The following is a 20,424-nucleotide window of genomic DNA, read 5'->3' on the forward strand; positions in this document are numbered from 1 at the left end:
TTGACTGGGGTGAATAGGGAGGCGTCCTCTCATGAATAATGCCGTGTTCCGCACAAAATGAATCAAATTCGTTTGAGAAGTACTCTCCACCACGATCAGACCGGACTCGTTTAATTTTCTTTTCAAGTTGATTCTCAACTTCTGCCTTATAGATTTTAAAGTAGTGTAGAGCCTCATCTTTAGTATTTAACAAATACACATAGCAAAATCTAGTGGAATCATCTATCAATGTCATGAAGTATTTCTTTCCACCTTTAGTCAACACACCATTCATCTCACAAAGATCAGAATGTATGAGTTCTAATGGTGCCAAGTGTCTCTCCTCTGCAGCCTTGTGAGGCTTGCGAGGTTGCTTTGCTTGCACACACGAGTGGCACTTAGAACCTTTGGCTAAAGTGAAAGTTGGGATTAAATTCAGTTTTGCTAGCCGCGACATAACACCGAAACTTATGTGACAAAGACGTGAATGCCAAACTTCAGATTCATTAACACTCGAATGAATATTGTTCACGACTTTATTACAAAAATCTGCTAGAGAAAGGCGGAACAGACCTCCGCATTCATAACCTTTTCCAACGAAAAGTCCATATTTCGTAACTACTACTTTATTAGACTCGAACACCAACTTAAACCCTTCTCTACACAGAAGGGAGCCACTAACGAGATTCTTCTTGATGGCGGGGACATGCTGCACGTTCTTCAGCTGCACGATCCTTCCCGAAGTAAACTTCAGATCGACCGTGCCAACACCAAGAACAGAAGCACTCGCGCCATTCCCCATCAATACGGACCCGCGACCGGTGGCCTGATAAGAAGAGAACAATGACAAGTCAGCACACACATGAATATTTGCACCCGTGTCCACCCACCAATCGGTGGACTGACAAACTGTAAACACAGTAAGTAAATTACCGTACCCAGATGCACCACTTTCATTGTTGCCCACAATCATGTTTGCAGACTTGGAGTCCTGCGCCGGCTTCTTGTACTTGTTTGGGCATTTGTTCGCCCAATGTTCCTCTGAACCACAAGTATAGCAGCCATCTCCCTTCTTATTCTTCTTGAAGGGCTTCTTCCCCTTCTTCTTGAAGTCGGTATTCTGTTGGACAGAGTTCTTTCCCTTGGGCTTGTGAGAATTGAAGTTCCTCTGATGTACCATATTGGCAGCAGAAGAGCTTTCCACCGCTTTTCCATTGGAGTCCTTTGCTCTCGGGTTCTGCTCAACACTCAGATGGCCGATGATGTCCTCTACTGAGAACTCACGCCTCTGATGTTTCAGAGTAGTAGCAAAGTTCCTCCAGGAATTAGGGAGCTTAGCAATTATACAGCCCGCGACAAACTTGCCCGGCAAATTGCACTTAAGAACCTCAAGTTCCTTAGCTATGCATATTATCTCATGAGCTTGTTCCAATACAGAACGGTTGTCAACCATCTTGTAATCGTGGAACTGCTCCATAACATACATCTCACTCCCAGCATCGGTGGCCCCGAATTTAGATTCGAGCGCCTCCTACAAGTCCTTGGCAACATGCATATGTAAATATGCATCAACCAGCTTATCTCCGATCACGCTAATGACTGCTCCAAGGAATAGGACGGTGGCCTCCTTAAACATCTTCTCCTGTTCAGGAGTGATAGTTTCCGTAGGAGTGACACCGGCTATCCAGAACACGTTCATAGCCGTGAGCCATAAGGTGGTTCTCGTTTGCCAATGCTTGAAAAAAGTACCGGTAAACTTATCCGGTTTCAGTGCAACAGCAAAATCATTACTCGAAAAAATCCTACAGATATTAGGTTTTTGGATTGTTGAGTAAATAGGCAATTTTCCGAGTACATTAATCCACAAAATAATAACTAGCATGGCATTGACTAGACTAATGACATACTGATCTTGAGCTAACCTAGCACATACTACGCATATAGTGGATGCATCTATGCAAACAAGTAGTACTGCAAGGATAAATACGAACATGAGGATAAACGAGTCATACCCTCCAATCGGCCAGTTGGCCGTAGCAGCAGCGGCGGCGGCGGCAGTATCCTATCCCAAAAACCTAATCGCCCCTCTCCCGTACAGGAACTGGAGAGGCGAGGTTTCGGAGGCCTGCTCTCCCGTCGACTGTGTACGCGGTAAACGGAACGGAGTCGCCGGCGGCAGCAGCAGTAGTCAAGGAACGAAGGCGTGAAGCAGATGTGATCTGATTCTCGTGACGGCTAGGGTAGGCGATCGCGTGCTTATAAAGGCGGCTGGGTGGAGAGACGTGGGCTTGGCCCACGTCCGAGTCGGTGACAGCCACGATCCGACGTCTCGGATCGTTCCTTGTCCGTTACGTATTCTCCGTTCTTGACCGGCAAAAATAAGCGCGTAGGTATGAGCTCGGCTCGGCTCATTCCCGCAACCCGCGTCGCGTCGCGTCGCGTCGGGACGAGGCGGGCGGCGGAGGAGGAGTGCGCGAGGGCACCTTCTCTTCTCACTCTCCAATAGCATGTGGAAGAGAGACCCTTATAAAGGGGTCCAAACTCTCCTCCACTAGCGGGGTGGGACTAAACTCCCACCACCTTGTCATGCCACCACCTACATGGGCCCTTGTAGATTTTTCTGAAATTCTCTAATGGGCCTAAGGCCCACCTCCAAATTTCAACAATCCCCCACCAGATCTCAAGGGCACATCGTGTTCCCTCGTTCCAATCACTGTTTTAATATACCAGTATTTCTGTGAAGACCTATTAAGGTTGAGCTTCACCTAGAACAAGTAGCTACACTCCTTTACAACTGAACAATGGACTATGCCTTGAATTGTCAGCTTGGCGTAAAAGAGCTTCACCACAAGTCTTACTAGTACTAGACTGCCGAAGGTGATCCCTCGGGTGGAGCATATTAGTCACACTCCTGGCCTATTCATGAGTTTACTAGAGATCACCCAAACCTCATAGACTGTGACCAGCAGTCAAGCTCATATAGGTGTGTTCCTCCAAAGATCGCTCTGTAGGACAGCATCTTGCTTACATGTAAGCTTTAGAACACATTAATACAGTAGTCATCCTACCATACAGTATCCGAGAGTATTGCATCTCCAACGGAGTGGGTTAGTAAAGTTACTCTCCTCAGTTCACCACTGGCTTGTTTTCCCAGGTCCTACTTCACGGGATCTCCGATCATATAGGTTGGGTTACTACCATGGCAACTCATGTGGGTCTCATACCCATCTCCCTCGATGCACTATCTATCACAACACGTGATAGCCCTTTAATAAAGGGATCTGCCAGATTCTTAGCCGTTTGGATATAATCCAACGCTATCACTCCGGAGTTTCTCAAACGTCTGACAGACTTCAATCTCATTCTTATATGTTTGTTGGACTTCATATTGTCCTTTGAACTCTTCACTTTAACAATAACCATCTGATTATCGCAGTTCATAAGGATAGCCGGAACCGGCTTCTCAACCACAGGCAAGTCCATCAAAAGATCTCGAAGAAATTCTGCTTCGACACCAGATGTGTCTAATGCTGTTAATTCTGCTTCCATTGTCGATCTTGTTAAGATCGTTTGCTTGCAAGACTTCCAGGAAACAGCACCACCCCCAAGAGTAAACATATACCCAGTAGTGGCCTTCATCTCATCAGCATCAGAGATCCAATTCGCATCACTATACCCTTCAAGTACCGATGGGAATCCCGTATAGTGAAGCCCGTGGTTGACAGTACCTTTCAAGTAGCGCATAATTCTTTCAACAGCACGCCAATGAACATCGCCCGGGTTTGCAACAAACCGGCTAAGTTTGCTCATAGCAAACGCGATGTCAGGCCTCGTTGCGCTAGCTAGGTACATAAGTGAACCGATAATTTGAGAGAATCTCAATTGATCTATAGCTGTGCCTTTAAACTTTCGAATAAGCACACTAGGATCATATGGTGTTTGACAAATTTTGCAGTCTGAATATCCAAAGCGACTCAAAATCTTATCAACATAGTGGGATTGCAGAAGTGTAATCCCACCCTCATCATCTCTCAACAGCTTGATGTTCAAGATAACATCAGCCACCCCAAGGTCCTTCATCTCAAAGTTTTGAGACAGAAAAGACTTAACCTCCTCAATTACTTTGAGGTTGGTTCCAAATATCAGTATGTCATCAACATACAAGCACAATATAACTCCTTCGCCCCCACCATGGCGATAGTATACACATTTGTCAGCTTCATTAACAACGAAGCCAACAGATGTCAGAGTTGTATTAAACTTCTCATGCCATTGCTTAGGTGCTTGTCTCACACCATATAAAGATTTCAGCAACTTACACACCTTTCCTTCCTGACCTTCTATCACAAAGCCATCTGGCTGTTGCATATAGATTTCCTCATTTAGCTCTCCATTCAGGAAAGCCGTCTTAACGTCCATTTGATGAACGAGAAGACCATGAGAGGCCGCCAATGAGAGTAGTACTCTAATGGTGGTCAGTCTAGCCACAGGTGAATAAGTATCGAAGAAATCTTCCTCTTCTTTCTGGGCATAGCCCTTGGCCACAAGCCTAGCCTTGTACTTTTCAATCGTACCATCGGGCCTAAGCTTCTTTTTGAACACCCACTTGCATCCCACTCTTATAAAGGGGTCCAAACTCTCCTCCACTAGCGGGGTGGGACTAAACTCCCACCACCTTGTCATGCCACCACCTACATGGGCCCTTGTAGATTTTTCTGAAATTCTCTAATGGGCCTAAGGCCCACCTCCAAATTTCAACAGAAACTTGGAAGGTGTTCAGAATCAGAACGCCATCATCATCATCATCATCAACAGGGCAGCCGCACATGCTTGTGTCCATGTCCACCGACCCTATCAAGAAGCACAAACACAAGGAGACACATCAGCAGGTGACCAAAAGGGAGCAGAGCCAACATGAAGACAGGTCACTCAGAATTAATTTGTTCTTCTTCGTCGATGATTACAGGTGACTTGACACTCTTCTCCTCCTTTATTATGGTTTCATAGTTTTGTACTGACAGCAGAACAAGTTAAGTGTCTATCGACGGCCTCACCTGTGGGTCCAGTGGCATGTTCTTATAATTTATTTTCAAATTACTTTGCTTATGAGCTCTCACAGTACATCATCAGAGTGTTGGATCAGACAATGGCAATGCTCCTTTATGCCATGATATTATTACCTTGGGGCTAACAAAAGGCATCACCAAGCATATTGATGATGCAACCTTTTCAACTTGCCTACACTTTTACCATAAAAACTTTGCAAACTGATCCAAAATGGAGCCTTTTCAGTTCAGAAAGGAATCGATGCGAAGCACGGATGGTGGAAATTTACAAGAGCAAAAAGCAGAGCTCTCACCATGTTTGTCTTTGCCGATGCCGTGATGCTGTAGTAGCCGTTGTTCTGCTGCCCGTAGCCGTGGCCATTGTACCCGCCGCCGCCGGCGGTAATGCCTCCAGCGCCGGATGAGGTGGTGGCGTTGTCCTTTGGCAGGCGGTAGGCGAGCTCGTACACCGGCGTGCCGTCGGGCTTGAAGAGCCCGTAGTTGCGCTCCGACGAGGGGCCGGGCTTCATGTTTTCGTTGAAGAGCGCGAACATGTAGACGCGCAGCGCCCCGTCCGGACGCAGCGGCGTACCCTTGCCCTCGCCCACTAGCCGCATCACGTTGCCATTGTACCTTGCGGCGTTCCGCGGCGTCGCGCCGGTCTCGTTGCTGTCGCCGGCCGACGGCCACCCGGTCTCCGACACACGCACCTCCACCGCGCGCGCCACCACGCGGTTGGTCGCCGCGATCGCGTGGTACACGGCGTCCACCTGTGCCACCAGCATGTTGGGGTAGCGTAGCCCGGAGGATGGGTCCGGGACGCCGCCGTGGCCGGGCTCGAGCAGGGCGTACTCGAGCTCCACGCCGGCGGGGTCCTCGGCGTAGGCGAAGTAGGGGTAGGCGTTGACAAGGAACGGCGAGCCAGTGCGGGCATGGAAGTCGAGGATCGGGCAGAGCACCGGGAGGAGGTCCTTGCGGAAGTAGGCCGACGAGGGCGGGTAGGAGGTGGCGAGCACGCCGAGGTTGTGCGCGGTGGTGACTGCGACCTGCTTGTCGAGGCCGAGCTGCACGAGCGCGTCGTGGATGCACTGCATGGCCGGGAGCAGCGAGGGCGGAGCTGTTGGCGCCCGTGAGCACCTCGTTGCCGACGGCGAGGACGGCGATCTTGGTGGCCGGGAGCGCCGGCTGGATGACGGAGCGGACCCAGGAGGAGGCGCCGGAGGGGGTGGAGACGGTGGCGAGGCACTCGTCGGGGACGCCGACGACGAGCTCGATGCCCGTGTTGGCGAAGGAGCGGAGGGTGGCCGGGTCGGCGTCGTAGAGGCGGACGCGGCCGACGCCCAGGCCGGCGAGGAGCTGCAGGGCCGAGGCCGTCGGCGGGAGGTTGTTCCCCACCCGTCCATAGTTGATGCCCAGCAGCGCCGACGGCGTCGCCACGGGCGTGGCCGGCAGAAGGAGCACGAGCATTAGGAGGAGCAGCGGCATTGTCTTGTCACGGCAATGCACGTGTGCTGCGCGCGCGAGCGAGGTGGAGTACGACGGTAGAGCCGGAGTGAGTGAGATTGTGATGAGTGACTCTACTACCGGAGTGAGTTGGAGTCAGGGGTTTGGCTTGCAGTGGCTTCCTATAGAAATCATCTGCCCAGCCGGCCGTCAATCACAGCAAAAGCAGCCCGTTGTTTTTGTGCACTTGAATTCTCAGTGCCAGCATCATACCGGAGAGCCCACAATAATGCTATAAGTATTTACTAGTAAAAAAGGGCCCGTGCGTTGCAACGAGAGAAAAAAAAATACCACACGCTTTTAAACTTTTTATAATCATTTTGATTTATAAAAAAATAGTAAGCTAACTAACTAATGTAGTCTGTCCTATCCTATTTTGTTGAGAAATCAAACCGTCCGTTGTTACTTCCACCATGACTAGTAACAGTGCACGTGCAACGCACGTGTAATCATAAGTTCAATGTTTTGATTATTCAAATTGATTTGTCTATCACAACGGTTGCTACAATAACATGTCAGGTTTTTATAACATTTGGTCTAAACTGAAATTTATAACAATTTAAAAGGAATTTCTGTTTAGCAAACGCCCTTCTCTGTAGCTAGATGTTTTCACGTCGGCATCTCATTGCCTCGGAAGTGTCCCTCCCTGTTATGACCGGTACAACGTACCAACGGAGGAGACCCAATGGGCAGGGTTAATTACGGGCTTAGCCCAAGTTATCTTACCTATCTTAGAGTCCAAGTTATATTAGAGTCCAAGTTATCTAGGGTTTAGTGGAGGATGTCCTCCTATATAAACACATGTACCCCTTCGATATTAGGCAGACAATAAACAGTATATTCTGTTGTCGTCTCCCTCAGGAGACGAGAGCCCCAAACCCTAGCCGCCTCTCTCTCTCTCTCTCTCACGCCGCGACGGCGCCCAACCGCCGGCGCCGGCGTCCCCAACCTCGCAGCCCGCACTTCCACCCCTACAACCTACGTCCGAGACCTGGTAGAACCCTAGCTATACCAGTTTGGTATCAGGTAGCTTGGGTTCGATGAGTTTGTCGGACCTTCCCACCACCACCGCCGCCGCCACCACCGCCTTCCCCGCCACCTCACAGCAGCCGCCGCCGCCGCACCACTCACCACCGTCGGCCACCTCAGGTCCGGCCGCCTCCGGTCCCGCGGCCCTAGCGGCCGAACCCGCCCCCGTCCTCTCCCCGGCGGAGATGTCCTCGGCGATCCGCGACCTCAACCTGGCGGTCTCGAACCTCCGGACTTTCCTCCAGGCTCCGTACGCAACCCCGCCACCACCGCCTCCGCCGGCGGCGCCCTTCGCGCCACCGCCCCCGGCGACTGTCGTGCCCCAGGGCTTGCCGATCACCCAGGTCCGGTGGCTGCCGTCGCCGTCCCCGCTACCGACGTGGATTGACACGTCGACCTATACGACGGCGCCACTACAGCCGACGGTGTTGCAGCCACCCGCCCCCACCTTCGGGGGGTTCGGCGGATACACTGATCCGTACGCCGGGAGCTCCGTGGTGCCGCAGCACTCTCCTTCCGCCGCGCTGGGTCGTCACGAGGGCACCTACGCGGCCTCGCCACACGTGCAGCAGCCACCCCGCTTCACCAAGCTGGAGTTCGCCACCTACGACGGCACCGTCGACCCCCTGAACTGGCTCAATCAGTGCGACCCGTTTTTCAGGGGGCAGCGGACCATGGCGTCCGACCGCACGTGGATCGCCTCCTACCACCTCCGTGGCGCCGCCCAAACTTGGTACTACGCCCTCGAGCAGGACGAGGGCGGGATGCCTTCGTGGGAGCGCTTTTGCGACCTGTGTCTCCTCCGGTTCGGCCCCCCCATACGTGGGAGCCGCTTGGCCGAGCCCGGTGGCCTTCCTTTCACCACCTCGGTGCAGGACTTCGCCGACCGCTTCCAGACGTTGGCCTGCCATGCGCCTGACGTCACGGCTCGCCAACGCGCCGAGCTCTTCGTCGGCGGCCTTCCCGACCACAGCCGCATCGACGTCGAGATGCGCGACCCCGGCCAGGACCTGCAGATGGCCATGTATTACGCACGCGCGTACGAGCAGTGCGCCAACGCCCTGCAGCAGGCGTTCCCGGGCCGCGGCACGCGTCCCCCGACCCGCCCCGCCCCGGCGGCCGCCACCCCGACACGCCCCGCCCTACCGGCCGCTACTGCGGCTGCCCCCGCGCCGACACGCACCTTCCGGCGCTTGACGTCGGCCGAGCAGCTTGAGCGGCGCCACAAGGGCCTGTGCTTCAACTGCGACGAGCCGTATGCGTCGGGTCATACGTGCGCCCGCTTGTTCTACTTGGAGACCGTCGACGACGCGGAGGTGGAGGCCCTCACCGCGGAGCTCGACGCCACCACACACTCCGAGGCCGGCGTCACGACCTACGGGCCGGTCGACGCGACTGCCTTCGTCGTCTCCCTTCATGCCATGGCTGGCATCAAGACGGCAAAGACGATGCTGCTTCCGGTGACGATCAACGGGCCACGCTCGTGGACACGGGTTCGACGCACAACTTCCTGTCCGGGCACGCCATGCGCCGCCTCGCACTCCAACCGGCGGGCTCGGAGAAGTTCAGCGTCATCGTCGCCAACGGGGACCGCCTTGCTTGCCAGGGTGTGGCGCGGCAGGTTCCCGTGCTCATCGGCGACGAGCCGTTCTCCATCGACTACGTCAGCATCGACCTGGGCTGCTACGACTTCATCCTCGGCATCGACTTCCTGTCCACTCTCGGCCCCATCCTTTGGGACCTCGATGTGGTGTCCCTCATCTTCTGGCGCGAGGGCGGCCGTCGCGTTCAGTGGACAGGCATCGGTGGCTCCGGCGCCGTGACTCCACAGCTCCAGTTGATGGCGTCCGCACTGGACGAGGCGCATTCCCTCCTGGCCGACCTCCTGCAGCAGCACAGCGACATCTCCGACGAGCCACAGGGCCTCCCTCCCGTGCGGCCCTGTGACCACCGCATCCACCTGCTGCCGGACACGACACCTGTAGCCGTGCGTCCGTACCGGTATCCTCAGCTGCAGAAAGACGAGCTCGAGCGTCAGGTGGCGGTCATGCTCGCGCAGGGCATCATACGGATTTCGACATCGCCGTTCTCCGCCCCGGTGCTCCTTGTGCGCAAGCCCGACGGCACATGGCGCTTCTGCATCGACTACCGCGCCCTCAACGCCCTGACGTCCAAGGACAAGTTCCCCATCCCCATCGTGGATGAGCTCTTGGACGAGCTACACGGAGCGCGCTTCTTCACCAAGCTCTACCTTCGCTCGGGCTACCATCAGGTGCGCATGCACCCTGACAACATCGAGAAGACAGCGTTCCGCACTCACCATGGCCACTTCGAGTTCCCGGTGATGTCGTTCGGCCTCTCCAATGCGCCGGCGACCTTCCAGGCCCTGATGAACGACGTGCTCAGCCCATACTTGCGCCGCTTTGTGCTTGTTTTCTTTAATGACATTCTCATCTACAGTGCATCTTGGGCGGAGCATCTACAACATGTGGCCATCATCTTCAACGAGCTTCGAGCGCATCGTCTTCACCTCAAGCGCTCGAAGTGCTCGTTCGGCACGACCTCCGTCGCGTACCTGAGGCACGTCATCTTAGCGGACGGGGTAGCGATGGACGCGGACAAGGTCGCCGCCGTCGCCGCGTGGCCGATCCCGCGGTCACCGCGGGCGCTCCGCGGCTTCTTGGGCCTCGCCGGCTACTACCGGAAGTACATCCGGGACTTCGGCCTCATCGCCGCGCCACTGACGCGTCTCCTTCGACGCGACGCCTTCTCCTCGGACGAGGAGGCGACTACGGCATTAGAGGCTCTCCAGCGGGCGCTCACGACGGGACCCGTCCTCCAGATGTCGGACTTTGATATGCCGTTCATCGTGGACTGCGACGCCTCTGGCATCGGCTTCGGCGCCGTCCTTCACCAGGGCGAGGGACCGCTCGCCTTCTTCAGCCGCCCCTTCGCCGCTCGACATCACAAGCTCGCAGCCTACGAGCGCGAGCTTATTGGGCTGGTTCAGGAGGTGCGCCACTGGCGGCCTTATCTTTGGGGCCGGTCATTCCATGTGCGCACGAACCACTACAGCCTCAAGTTCTTGCTGGACCAGCGCCTCTCCACAGTTCCGCAACACCAGTGGATCAGCAAGCTCTTTGGCTTCGACTTCACCGTTGAGTACCGCCCCAGCCGTCTCAACACGGTCGCCGACGCCTTGTCCCGCCGCGACACTGAGGATGTCGCGGACGACGTCGCCATGGCTGGCACTATCATGTTCATTCGCTCCGGGCCATCTTTCGCCTTCATCAACGACATTCGTCGGGCAACTTCGACGGCCGTGGACGCCCAGGGCCTGCGCCAGCGCCTTGACGCCGGCGAGCTGGGCGCGCCCTGGCGCTTGGACGAGGGGCTACTCCTACATGGCCGCCGCATCTTCGTGCCCGACCATGGCGACCTGCGCTACCAGGTCCTGACCTTGGCGCACTCTGCAAGGCACGAGGGCGTGCAGAAGACTCTCCATCGTCTCCGTGCTGATTTTTACATCCCCGGTGATGGTGCGATGCTCCGCGACTGGGTGCGGTCGTGCGTGACGTGCCAGCGGAACAAGACGGAGACACTACGACCCGCGGGTCTACTGCAGCCGCTGGACGTACCCTCCCAGGTGTGGGCGGATATTTCCATGGACTTCATCGAGGGCCTTCCCAAGGTGGGCGGCAAGTCCGTCATCCTCACGGTGGTTGACCGCTTCTTCAAGTACGCGCACTTCATCGCCCTGGGTCATCCATATACAGCCGCCTCCGTGGCGCGGGCCTTCTTCGACGGCATCGTCCGCCTCCACGGTTTTCTGTCGTCCATCGTCAGCGATCGTGATCCCGTGTTCACGGGACATGTCTGGCGGGATCTCTTTCGACTGGCGGGCGTGAAGCTCCGCATGAGCACGGCGTTCCACCCTCAGACAGACGGCCAATCCGAGGTGGTCAACAAGGTGATCGCCATGTACCTGCGCTGTGTTACTGGTGATCGTCCACGAGCTTGGGTGGACTGGTTGGCGTGGGCAGAGTACTGCTACAACACCTCCTATCACTCCGCCCTGCGCACCACGCCTTTCGAGGTGGTCTACGGGCGCCCACCTCCGGCGATGCTCCCTTACGAGCCGGGGACGGCTCGGTCCGAGACGGCGGGCGACTTACTCCGCACCCGCGACGACATTCTGGCTGAGGCACGCGAGCATCTTCTCCAAGCACAGCAGCTGGCTCGGAAGTACTACGATGCTCATCATCGCGAGGCAGAGTTCGCGGTGGGCGATTGGGTGTGGCAGCGCCTCCTCCACAAGACCACGCAGTCTCTGGACCCGCGCTCCAAGCGCAAATTGGGACCTCGCTACGCCGATCCCTTTCGTGTGCTGGAGCGTGTCGGCACACTCGCATACCGCTTGGAGCTGCCAGCTGGTTCTCGCCTCCACGACGTCTTCCATGTCGGCTTACTGAAGGCCTACCGCGGGGACCCTCCTGCAGCGACACCGGCCCTTCCTCCTACTTCGGATGGCCGCCTCCTTCCAGCTTCCGCACAGGTGGCGAAGGTGCTACAGGCGCAGCAGCCTCGCGGCGTCTGGCATGTCTTGGTACAATAGACCGGCCTGCCAGAGGAGGAAGCGACTTGGGAGAAGCTCGACGATTTCCGCCAGCAGTTTCCAGATGTTCAGCTCGAGGACGAGCTGTTTGAGAAGGCGGGGAGAGATGTTATGACCGGTACAACATACCAACGGAGGAGGCCCAATGGGCAGGGTTAATTACGGGCTTAGCCCAAGTTATCTTACCTATCTTAGAGTCCAAGTTATATTAGAGTCCAAGTTAGAGTCCAAGTTATCTAGGGTTTAGTGAAGGTTGTCCTCCTATATAAACACATGTACCCCTTCGATATTAGGCAGACAATAAACAGTATATTCTGTTGTCGTCTCCCTCAGGAGACGAGAGCCCCAAACCCTAGCCGCCTCTCTCTCTCTCTCTCTCACGCCGCGACGGCGCCCAACCGCCGGCGCCGGCGTCCCCAACCTCGCAGCCCGCACTTCCACCCCTACAACCTACGTCCGAGACCTGGTAGAACCCTAGCTCTACCACTCCCATCATGGATCGTTTCCTATGTGGCACTCCTCTTTATGCCCCTTGCATCCCCTTTGATTTTTGGACATGTTGGTATCTTTCTTCAGTGCCACGTGGAGCTCTACCTCCCGCATCGCACCAACAACAAATTGGGTGTCACCAAGAGATTTGCTCCACCTCAATAAAGCACATGGAGAGGCAAGCTTGAATCTCCGATTTAAACACCACCTTGCCGACCGAGCTAGGTTTGGTCATGTGCAAGAAGGCCATACCAGATATGTTCTTGTTTATCAACAATGGTTAAATGTCCAGGCAAGATCGAGCTGACAGTTATTTTGCTTATGAAATACTAACGGGAAAAAATCACAAGGGAATCGGTGGTGGAATGTCCATGAGCGCCTTGTCAAACCTTGTCCCCTAAGGCAGCAACGACGATAGTCGTCCTAACTGACAGTGATTTCGGATCCGGGTACGACCATGATAGTCATCCTCAACATTGGCGGTTCTGGCCTATTGAAGAAGCATGTGCCCGTGCTACCTAGGCATGGTTAACACAGCTCAGAGTTGCAGTCTTATTTTGTTGTCGGGCAACACGATGCTTCTCGAGGAATTCCGCTTTCTTCTCATCAGACATTCTGGCATACCATGGTTGTCAACTTTTCGTTTTAAAGTCCCCGAGTATGACTACTTTCTGCATTCGCATTTATAGATGAGTTCATTTAGGTCCTTAAACATGGAACAACCTTGTGATGCAAATGGATATGCATCTGGATTATTCTTCTCCATCTGTGTTTTAAAGGCACAAATGTTAAACAACTGATAATAGATGAAGAAAAGAAAGACGAACCAGCCTCAACCCTAATCAAACATTGGAACCATGATTTTCTATTTTCTAAATATATGTCACTAAAGAACTGCAATTTCCATCTCTCTTCCTCACAACATGGTATGTTCATTTGACATGCCATGGGTACAACGTGATTAACTCCAAAAAATGATAGAATGCTCATAATCTCAAAACAGATAATCTCAAAAAGATAATCGAATGCTAGACTTCCATATATTTGGTTTTGGCATGTGGGAAATAATGTTTTTTGCTCAACAGGCTGATTATTATGTGTTTTCTTTTGTTGGGCAGAACTCATTTACTTCTCTATTAGAAAACAGAAGAAATATGTTATTCTAGCAACAAGGAGTCAGTACAGTACCCTACATTGAGTCCCTTCTACATTGAGTCCCTTCACACCATGATCACTCTAGATAGAAGAGATGACATGGATCATTTCCATCTATATCACTTGGTGCTCATGATTTGTTGGAGCCTTGGACATGCATTCGTTATTTCGTAACTTCACAAGGCACATCACATAAATAAAAGAACGTGTCTGGAAGTGATCACTTCCTTTCATAATGCATCATAAAATTTATTTCAGTAATAATGCAGTGCATAATTTTGGAACTGTGTGTTGCCCAGTTTCTGAACTCTATTACAAAATATCGCATAGTCTACTGTCAAAGTGCAGCTAAACGCTGGTGAAAACAAACCATCATAAAAATCTGTTGCTAGTATTGTGACCAATCGCCCATGCCTACCCACCGGCCTCCCATCCCTTTCGTGTGATCTTGGTCTTCTTGCTTGGATAAGATAGATGACGACGCTGTTTTTGAACGCACTTGCAGGTTGCCGTAGCCACCTGCATCGTGGAGCGCGTTGATGCCCATGTAGTTCGTGCTGGCCACCGTCGCCGGGATCCCGTGGCCGTGCACGTCCATCTCCTTTGCTATCTCTGAAGGAGAAAAGTGTTAGTAAGAACTTGTAACAAAAATACCTAACTTCTAACAAGAAAGTGGCTGAAGGATTAAGCACCGACGTCATTCTAAATCATCAATCATGACAGGGACGACGTATCAAGACAAAAGGTGGCCACTTTTACCCCAAATCAGGGATTTCATTTTGACAACGGAACCGTGAATGCCTTTTTGGCTGCCTGATGCTCTAAAGGAACCGGCAAAGGGGAATCAAGATCGGCATGATGAACTGCAAATGAAGGCCAATGAGTTGGAGAAACTATTTGCTGCACACAAGCTAACAACTTCCAGGAGAGGGAAGTCTACGGATGCACAGGTTGATGACACACCTAGGTTAAGTGAGGTAAAGCCTACACAGGTTCTTCCAGAGAAGATTTGTATGAAGCAAACTGTGACGGAGAGTAACAACTTTGATTGCAATGAACTTCTGAAGATGGTGGACAACGAAGGGCATAACAACAGCACACCAGAAAAACATGGGATGCCTAGCTTAGAAGATTCACGGGGAAAGTTTTATGATCAATATATGCAGAAGAGGGATGCAAAACTAAAGGAGGATTGGAAGCTGCAGAAAGAAGAGAAGGAAGCAATATTAAAGGCAATGCATGAAAGTCTAGAAAGGAGCAAGGCTGAGATGCAGGCCAAATTCTCTCGATCTGCTTTGCAATCAGTTTCACGAAATAAGGATCAGGTATTAGATTCTACATGGATTAGTGACGTACTTCTTCAACAGAAAATACTCCCTCCGTCCCATAATATAAGACGTTATTACTCCCTCCGTTCCTAAATATAAGCCCTTTTGGAGATTTCAATATAGACATACGGAGCAAAATGAGTGAATCTACACTCTAAAATACGTCTATATATATCCGGATGTAGTCCCTATTGAAATCAATAAAAGGGCTTACATTTAGAATCGGAGGGAGTACATCCAATTTGTGAGCGGATTGGATGTAATAACGTCTTATATTCTGGGACGGAGGGAGTAGGAGTAGTAAATAAGAAATTCTGTTATTTTGTAATGCTAGCGTCTACCCCATGCTATACTCTACTTTTTTTATACTAAAGGTATAAGGCTAGTTTAATTTTTCTGCAAAGTACTGAAAGTATGTTTTTCAGCAAGTATAGATGTATAATGAATGTTACACTCATTTGAATTATTGCAACTTGCAATAATGCGCATACGTGGATTTTGCTTGTTAATAATTTGTTATCTTTGCCTTGTACAGGGGACAGATTCTTTCCTGGTAGAAGACGAAATAAACAGTGACTACCTATCTGGTGATTGTTCTTCCAGGAGTGCTGATTCCAGGAAGCATTTTTCAAACAAAGTAGCTTACACACAAAGAAATCCATTGCTCCCATCCATAGCCATAAGCATTCGTCAAGAACTGTAAGATCCGGTTATGCAAATCGCAGGAACCCACCAGAAAATCCTCTTGCACACAGTCAGTTCCCAATTTCTCCGACTTCAGAAAGGAAAATACAAAGCCATCAGCTGGTCATAGCAGAGCTACTGCAAGGGCTCAGCCAAAAGGTTTTTCCCGTAGTAAAAGCATAATTGAAGAGTCAAAGAGTATTTTGAATCAAGACCAATCAAGGGGATCACAGTCGATGAGGAAAAACTTAAATGCTACTGAATTAAGGGACACTTCATCAGTGAACTACAACTGGGCTACCTCAGGAATTTCTAGTAACACCCATAAATCTGGCGCGCCGAAGTCTTTTGTTAGAAAAGGCAATGGGGCTCACCCTGTTGTCGGTATAACCGGATTTCGACAACCAATGTTTGCAACTGTCATACAGGATGATGATGATGATTTTCCAGATCAACAAGAGGATTCCCCCGATGAAGCCAAAGATGAAGAATATGAAAGCATTGAAGAGAATCTTAGGGAAAGTGATATTCCTGCTGATTCAGACAGCGAGACTCCAAAACTGAGTCAGGATTTTGGAAATTCAGATGATCCAGGATCAGAAAATGGCGATGTTTCTTTTCCAACGGAAGCATCCAATACCAAGTTCAATGCTTTAGCAGCAAACATGCACGATTTACCTGGTGAATTACCAGCCCCCTGGAGCTCGCGAAATCCACACCTATTGCCTTATGCAAATGATACCTCGGATGGTGATGCTTTTGTCGATTCACCAACCGGCAGTCCATCACCGTGGAACTCTCATTCGCTGGATCAAATAACAGATGCTGATATTTCCCGGAAGAGAAAAAACTGAGACTTCTTGGATCGGCGGGGGCGGGACGCGGCCGGGCACCATGGGCGGAGGCCGAGGTGGCCCTACGCCGCCGCCGTTCGCCGTGCCGTTGGCGGACCGCGGCGCCGCCACAGGGACAGGCTTGGAGGCCGGCGCGTATGCCCGGTCGCCCATTTCTTGGCCTCTGCTGCTTCTTCTAGGCTTGGGGAAGGAGAAGGGGAGAGTAAAAGAGTCTGGGGGGAAGAAACGCGAAGAAGAGGGGCGCAATAAGTGGCCGGGGGAGGCGGGCGAGCGGAGAGACCGGGACGAGGCGCGGCGACCGGCGCGAGGCGCGGCGTCCTGGGGGAGGCGGGCGAGCGGGGCAAGCGGGGGGAGGCGGGCGACCGGGGCGAGGCGGGCGAGCGAGCGGCGGCGTGAAGGGGAGGCGGCGGGCTGGGCGAGCAGGTGGAGACGGGGCAGAGCAGAGAGTGCGTGGTGGGCGGGGCGGGCGACGTGAAGGGGGGCGGGGCTGAGTGGTCGGCGAAAAGACGTGCGTAGGATTAGCGTTAGCGTTAACGAAGGCCTTCGTTAACATCTTTTTAAACCGTTGATTACATGATTAGACGGCTAAGATGACGAGTTGGATCTGCCCCTTCGTGCTTTTTACAGTAGAGATGAGATATTGAGCGGGACAAGCAAAGCAAAACAAAGAGGCTACGTGAATTGGTCAATTGACTGATATCTTATTTCACTCATGGGTAGAGAATGTGGATCAGATGACAAACTGAAGGTGGCGTTCCATTCTCTGTCTCTACAACAATACAATATTACATTCAATACATTCATTCATCAGCAAATAAATCCCCACAAAACAAAATTTCTTGTCGGTGCTTGGCACACGGTTGGAGGCATGGGTAGGGGATCTCACCAGATGATGAGTTCCTGCCGGAGGAGGGACACGATGAGGGGAGCAAGGGTTAGGCGCCTCTATCTGGCCATAAGGAGTCGCCGTTGCCGCGCCATAACCTCGGAGTTCCCTGTGTGAGCCATGGAGGCCCGCCTCCACCTGCAAGTACTTCGCTCCGCCGCGCCGCCGCCGTTCTGCATCGAGCAGACGCATCATCCCCAATAATTGTAGCTGTCGCGTTGATTTGATTCAGAAGCTGTGCTCGAGCGCCGAAACGGGGGCAGCAAGCGGGCAGAGATACGACCGCGGAGGCGGGTGGGTTGAGATCGACAACAGTGGTGGTTGAGGTCGGCTACGGCAGCTGGTGGTGTGGCAGCGGCCTGGGCACATGCCAGGGTGGACCAGGGTCGACGCGATGCGCTCGAGCGCCGCAACAGAGGCAATGAGCGGGGAGAGGTACGGCCGCGGAGGCGGGTGGGTTGAGATCGGCAGCGGTGGCGGTTGAGGTCGACCGCGGCGGCGAGTGGTGTGGCGGCGGCCTAGGGTGGCTCAGGAACGACGGGAGGGGGCGATGCGTACGGGTATAATTTTTACAGCGAATCGTTTTTTCCTTTTACGTTGCAGATAAATGATGTAGCGCGGGTTGAATAACAAAAATTACAGGGGCTTTTTTATAAAAATGTCGCGGTGGGTTTTCCGACGAAAGCAATAGCCGCTTTATTATTAGATATAGAATTGGCATCACAAGATCTGTGAATTTGACACTCTTTCTTTGATATGTCAAGGTCACATATCAATGTTTACGTGCTTCAACAATCTCCATTATTTGCAAAACTTTGTCATGGGTAGCCTCCACAGTGCAACTATATCACGAGTGGGCACAAGTATACTTGCAGATACTCCCTTCATTTTTATTTACAAGGCCATTATCAAAATTACAATTTACTGAAATACAAGGCTACTAACTCAAACCGATGCAATATTAATGATGTTTGCCTCGTAGTACTAAAAAAGAGGACATTAATTATTCCTTGCATGCATGCGAGAGTGTGCATGAGAGAAAAAATACACATTAGTTTACACGGCAAACAAGAAGACAAGTTGTCGTGCAATATTAACTAGAAGACATTAACTTTTGCCTTGATACGTGTAATATGGGTTTGCGACCTTATATACAAAAATGGAGGAAGTAGTATCTATCGTCATTGGGTGATGACTGTGAAGACTATCTTTGAGCCAGAAGATAACATGAAAAGTCTCTTTGCCCAAATGCAAAGATGGTTTTAGGAAGGTTGTGAAGAGGGCATTTGGACCATGGACTAGCAAATATGTGGATCCTGATCCATCGTGGGTTTGTGATTATGGAAAATAGAATTGTGGAGGATGAGGTTGATGATGTATGTAATGCTGATTTTGAAAACCATGGCCCAAACATCCACCTCTTAGAACAACAGGCAAACCAGGTTGCACATTTTCTTGAGATGCATTGACAATTTTCAGATTGAGAAATGCATCAACCACACCTAAATGATCTTGTGGAGCATTTGTGGATACAACATGGAAACCAGTTGTATCCTTTGTTTTTTTTTAATGTTTGAACTATCTCCTCTAAATACTATTTATGTTTTAAGTATTTATGCATTTCTAAATTTGTAGTATGTATTTACACGTTTTAACTATGTCTTTCAAGTGTTCAAGTTTGGTTGAAAGAAAAAGGGGCAAAACTGCAGACCAGGCAAATGGGGGAGGCTGAATAGGGGATGTCATTGGGCGTTGGTTTTTCACGGACAAATGAGCTATGTCGATGGACATGAAATAAGGGGATGTCATTTGATGTTTGACATTGAATATGCCCTTATCTCTTAAACTCGTACTCCATCCATTCTAAAATACAATGATTATTGTCTTTTTTTTCTTTCAAAAGTAAAATTTATCAAAGTTTGACCAAGTTTATTTAGAAAAATATTGATTACATCTACAATATCAAATATAGTATCATTAGATAAATCACTAAATGAGATTTCATATTTTATTGGTGTTATAGATTTTGATATATTTTTTTCCGCATTAATTGCTAATTCTAAAAATTTAAAATAACTTTTTTCTTAAAAAAATGATGAATCTTTCTTGTTTCTAGATAGCTTAATAATTGATCAATCAACTAGTGATCCATCTTAACAATTAGGTTTTTAAATGATCTTAGGAGTTAGGTCTATATCTATGAGGGCTGCAAATATGGCCCATTTTATTCTGTCTCGGTGATTATTATTTTCTCATAGTCATCCATTACTATGTTCTAATATGGCGGAGAAAATTACATCTACAATCTGAACTTGGCTTTAGGGTTCACTATGGTCACCGTATTAACGAAAACGCAACTCACGGTCATCGGGCTCGCTGAACCGGGTCACTGTACAGTAACCCATACCGTTTCGGCTCGTATCACGTCCACGTGGACGAATTTGACCAAAAAAATGATTTGACTCGCGAGTTGGACATGACACGTCGATAGAAAATAAAGAAGCCAACAACCACCACTTGTTTGAGACGGTTCACCTTTTCATGGGCGCGATAGAGGAGAAGAGAAAGGAAAGGGGAGGAGGCGATCGCGGTGGTTATCAGTTAGGGTTCCATCGCCGCCGACGGAGGCATCCACCGACAGAGTGACGACGCCCAGAGGGTGTTGGAAATATGCCCTAGATGGAATAATAAATTAGTTATTATTATATTTTCTTGTTCATGATAATCCTTTATTATCCATGCTAGAATTGTATTGATTGAAAACTCAAATACATGTGCGGGTACATAAACAACACTGTATCACTAGTGAGCCCGTGATGGGCTAGCTCGTTGATCAATGATGGTTAAGGTCTCGTGG

At 51.1% G+C, this 20,424-nt stretch overlaps 1 protein-coding gene, 1 long non-coding RNA gene and 1 pseudogene across 2 annotated transcripts; 1 reads left to right on the forward strand and 2 right to left on the reverse strand.

Moving 5' to 3' along the window:
* Positions 1-4,667: 4,667 nt before the first annotated feature.
* Positions 4,668-6,657, reverse strand: LOC123399716 (annotated as a pseudogene).
* Positions 6,658-14,048: 7,391 nt separating this feature from the next.
* Positions 14,049-16,595, reverse strand: LOC123399908. The gene is made up of 2 exons (XR_006610457.1): positions 16,506-16,595; positions 14,049-14,427 (listed from the first exon to the last, which is right to left on the reverse strand). It is a non-coding gene; the product is annotated as an uncharacterized LOC123399908 (long non-coding RNA).
* On the forward strand, positions 14,434-16,735 carry LOC123399814 (lisH domain-containing protein C1711.05-like). The gene is given in 4 exon segments (XM_045094226.1): positions 14,434-15,140; positions 15,679-15,790; positions 15,793-15,893; positions 15,896-16,735. Coding segments are annotated over 4 exon segments (1,527 nt in total). The 5' UTR covers positions 14,434-14,612; the 3' UTR covers positions 16,682-16,735.
* Positions 16,736-20,424: the final 3,689 nt, after the last annotated feature.

Source organism: Hordeum vulgare, chromosome 1H (assembly GCF_904849725.1).
Source record: "Hordeum vulgare subsp. vulgare chromosome 1H, MorexV3_pseudomolecules_assembly, whole genome shotgun sequence".
Lineage (NCBI taxonomy): Eukaryota > Viridiplantae > Streptophyta > Magnoliopsida > Poales > Poaceae > Hordeum > Hordeum vulgare.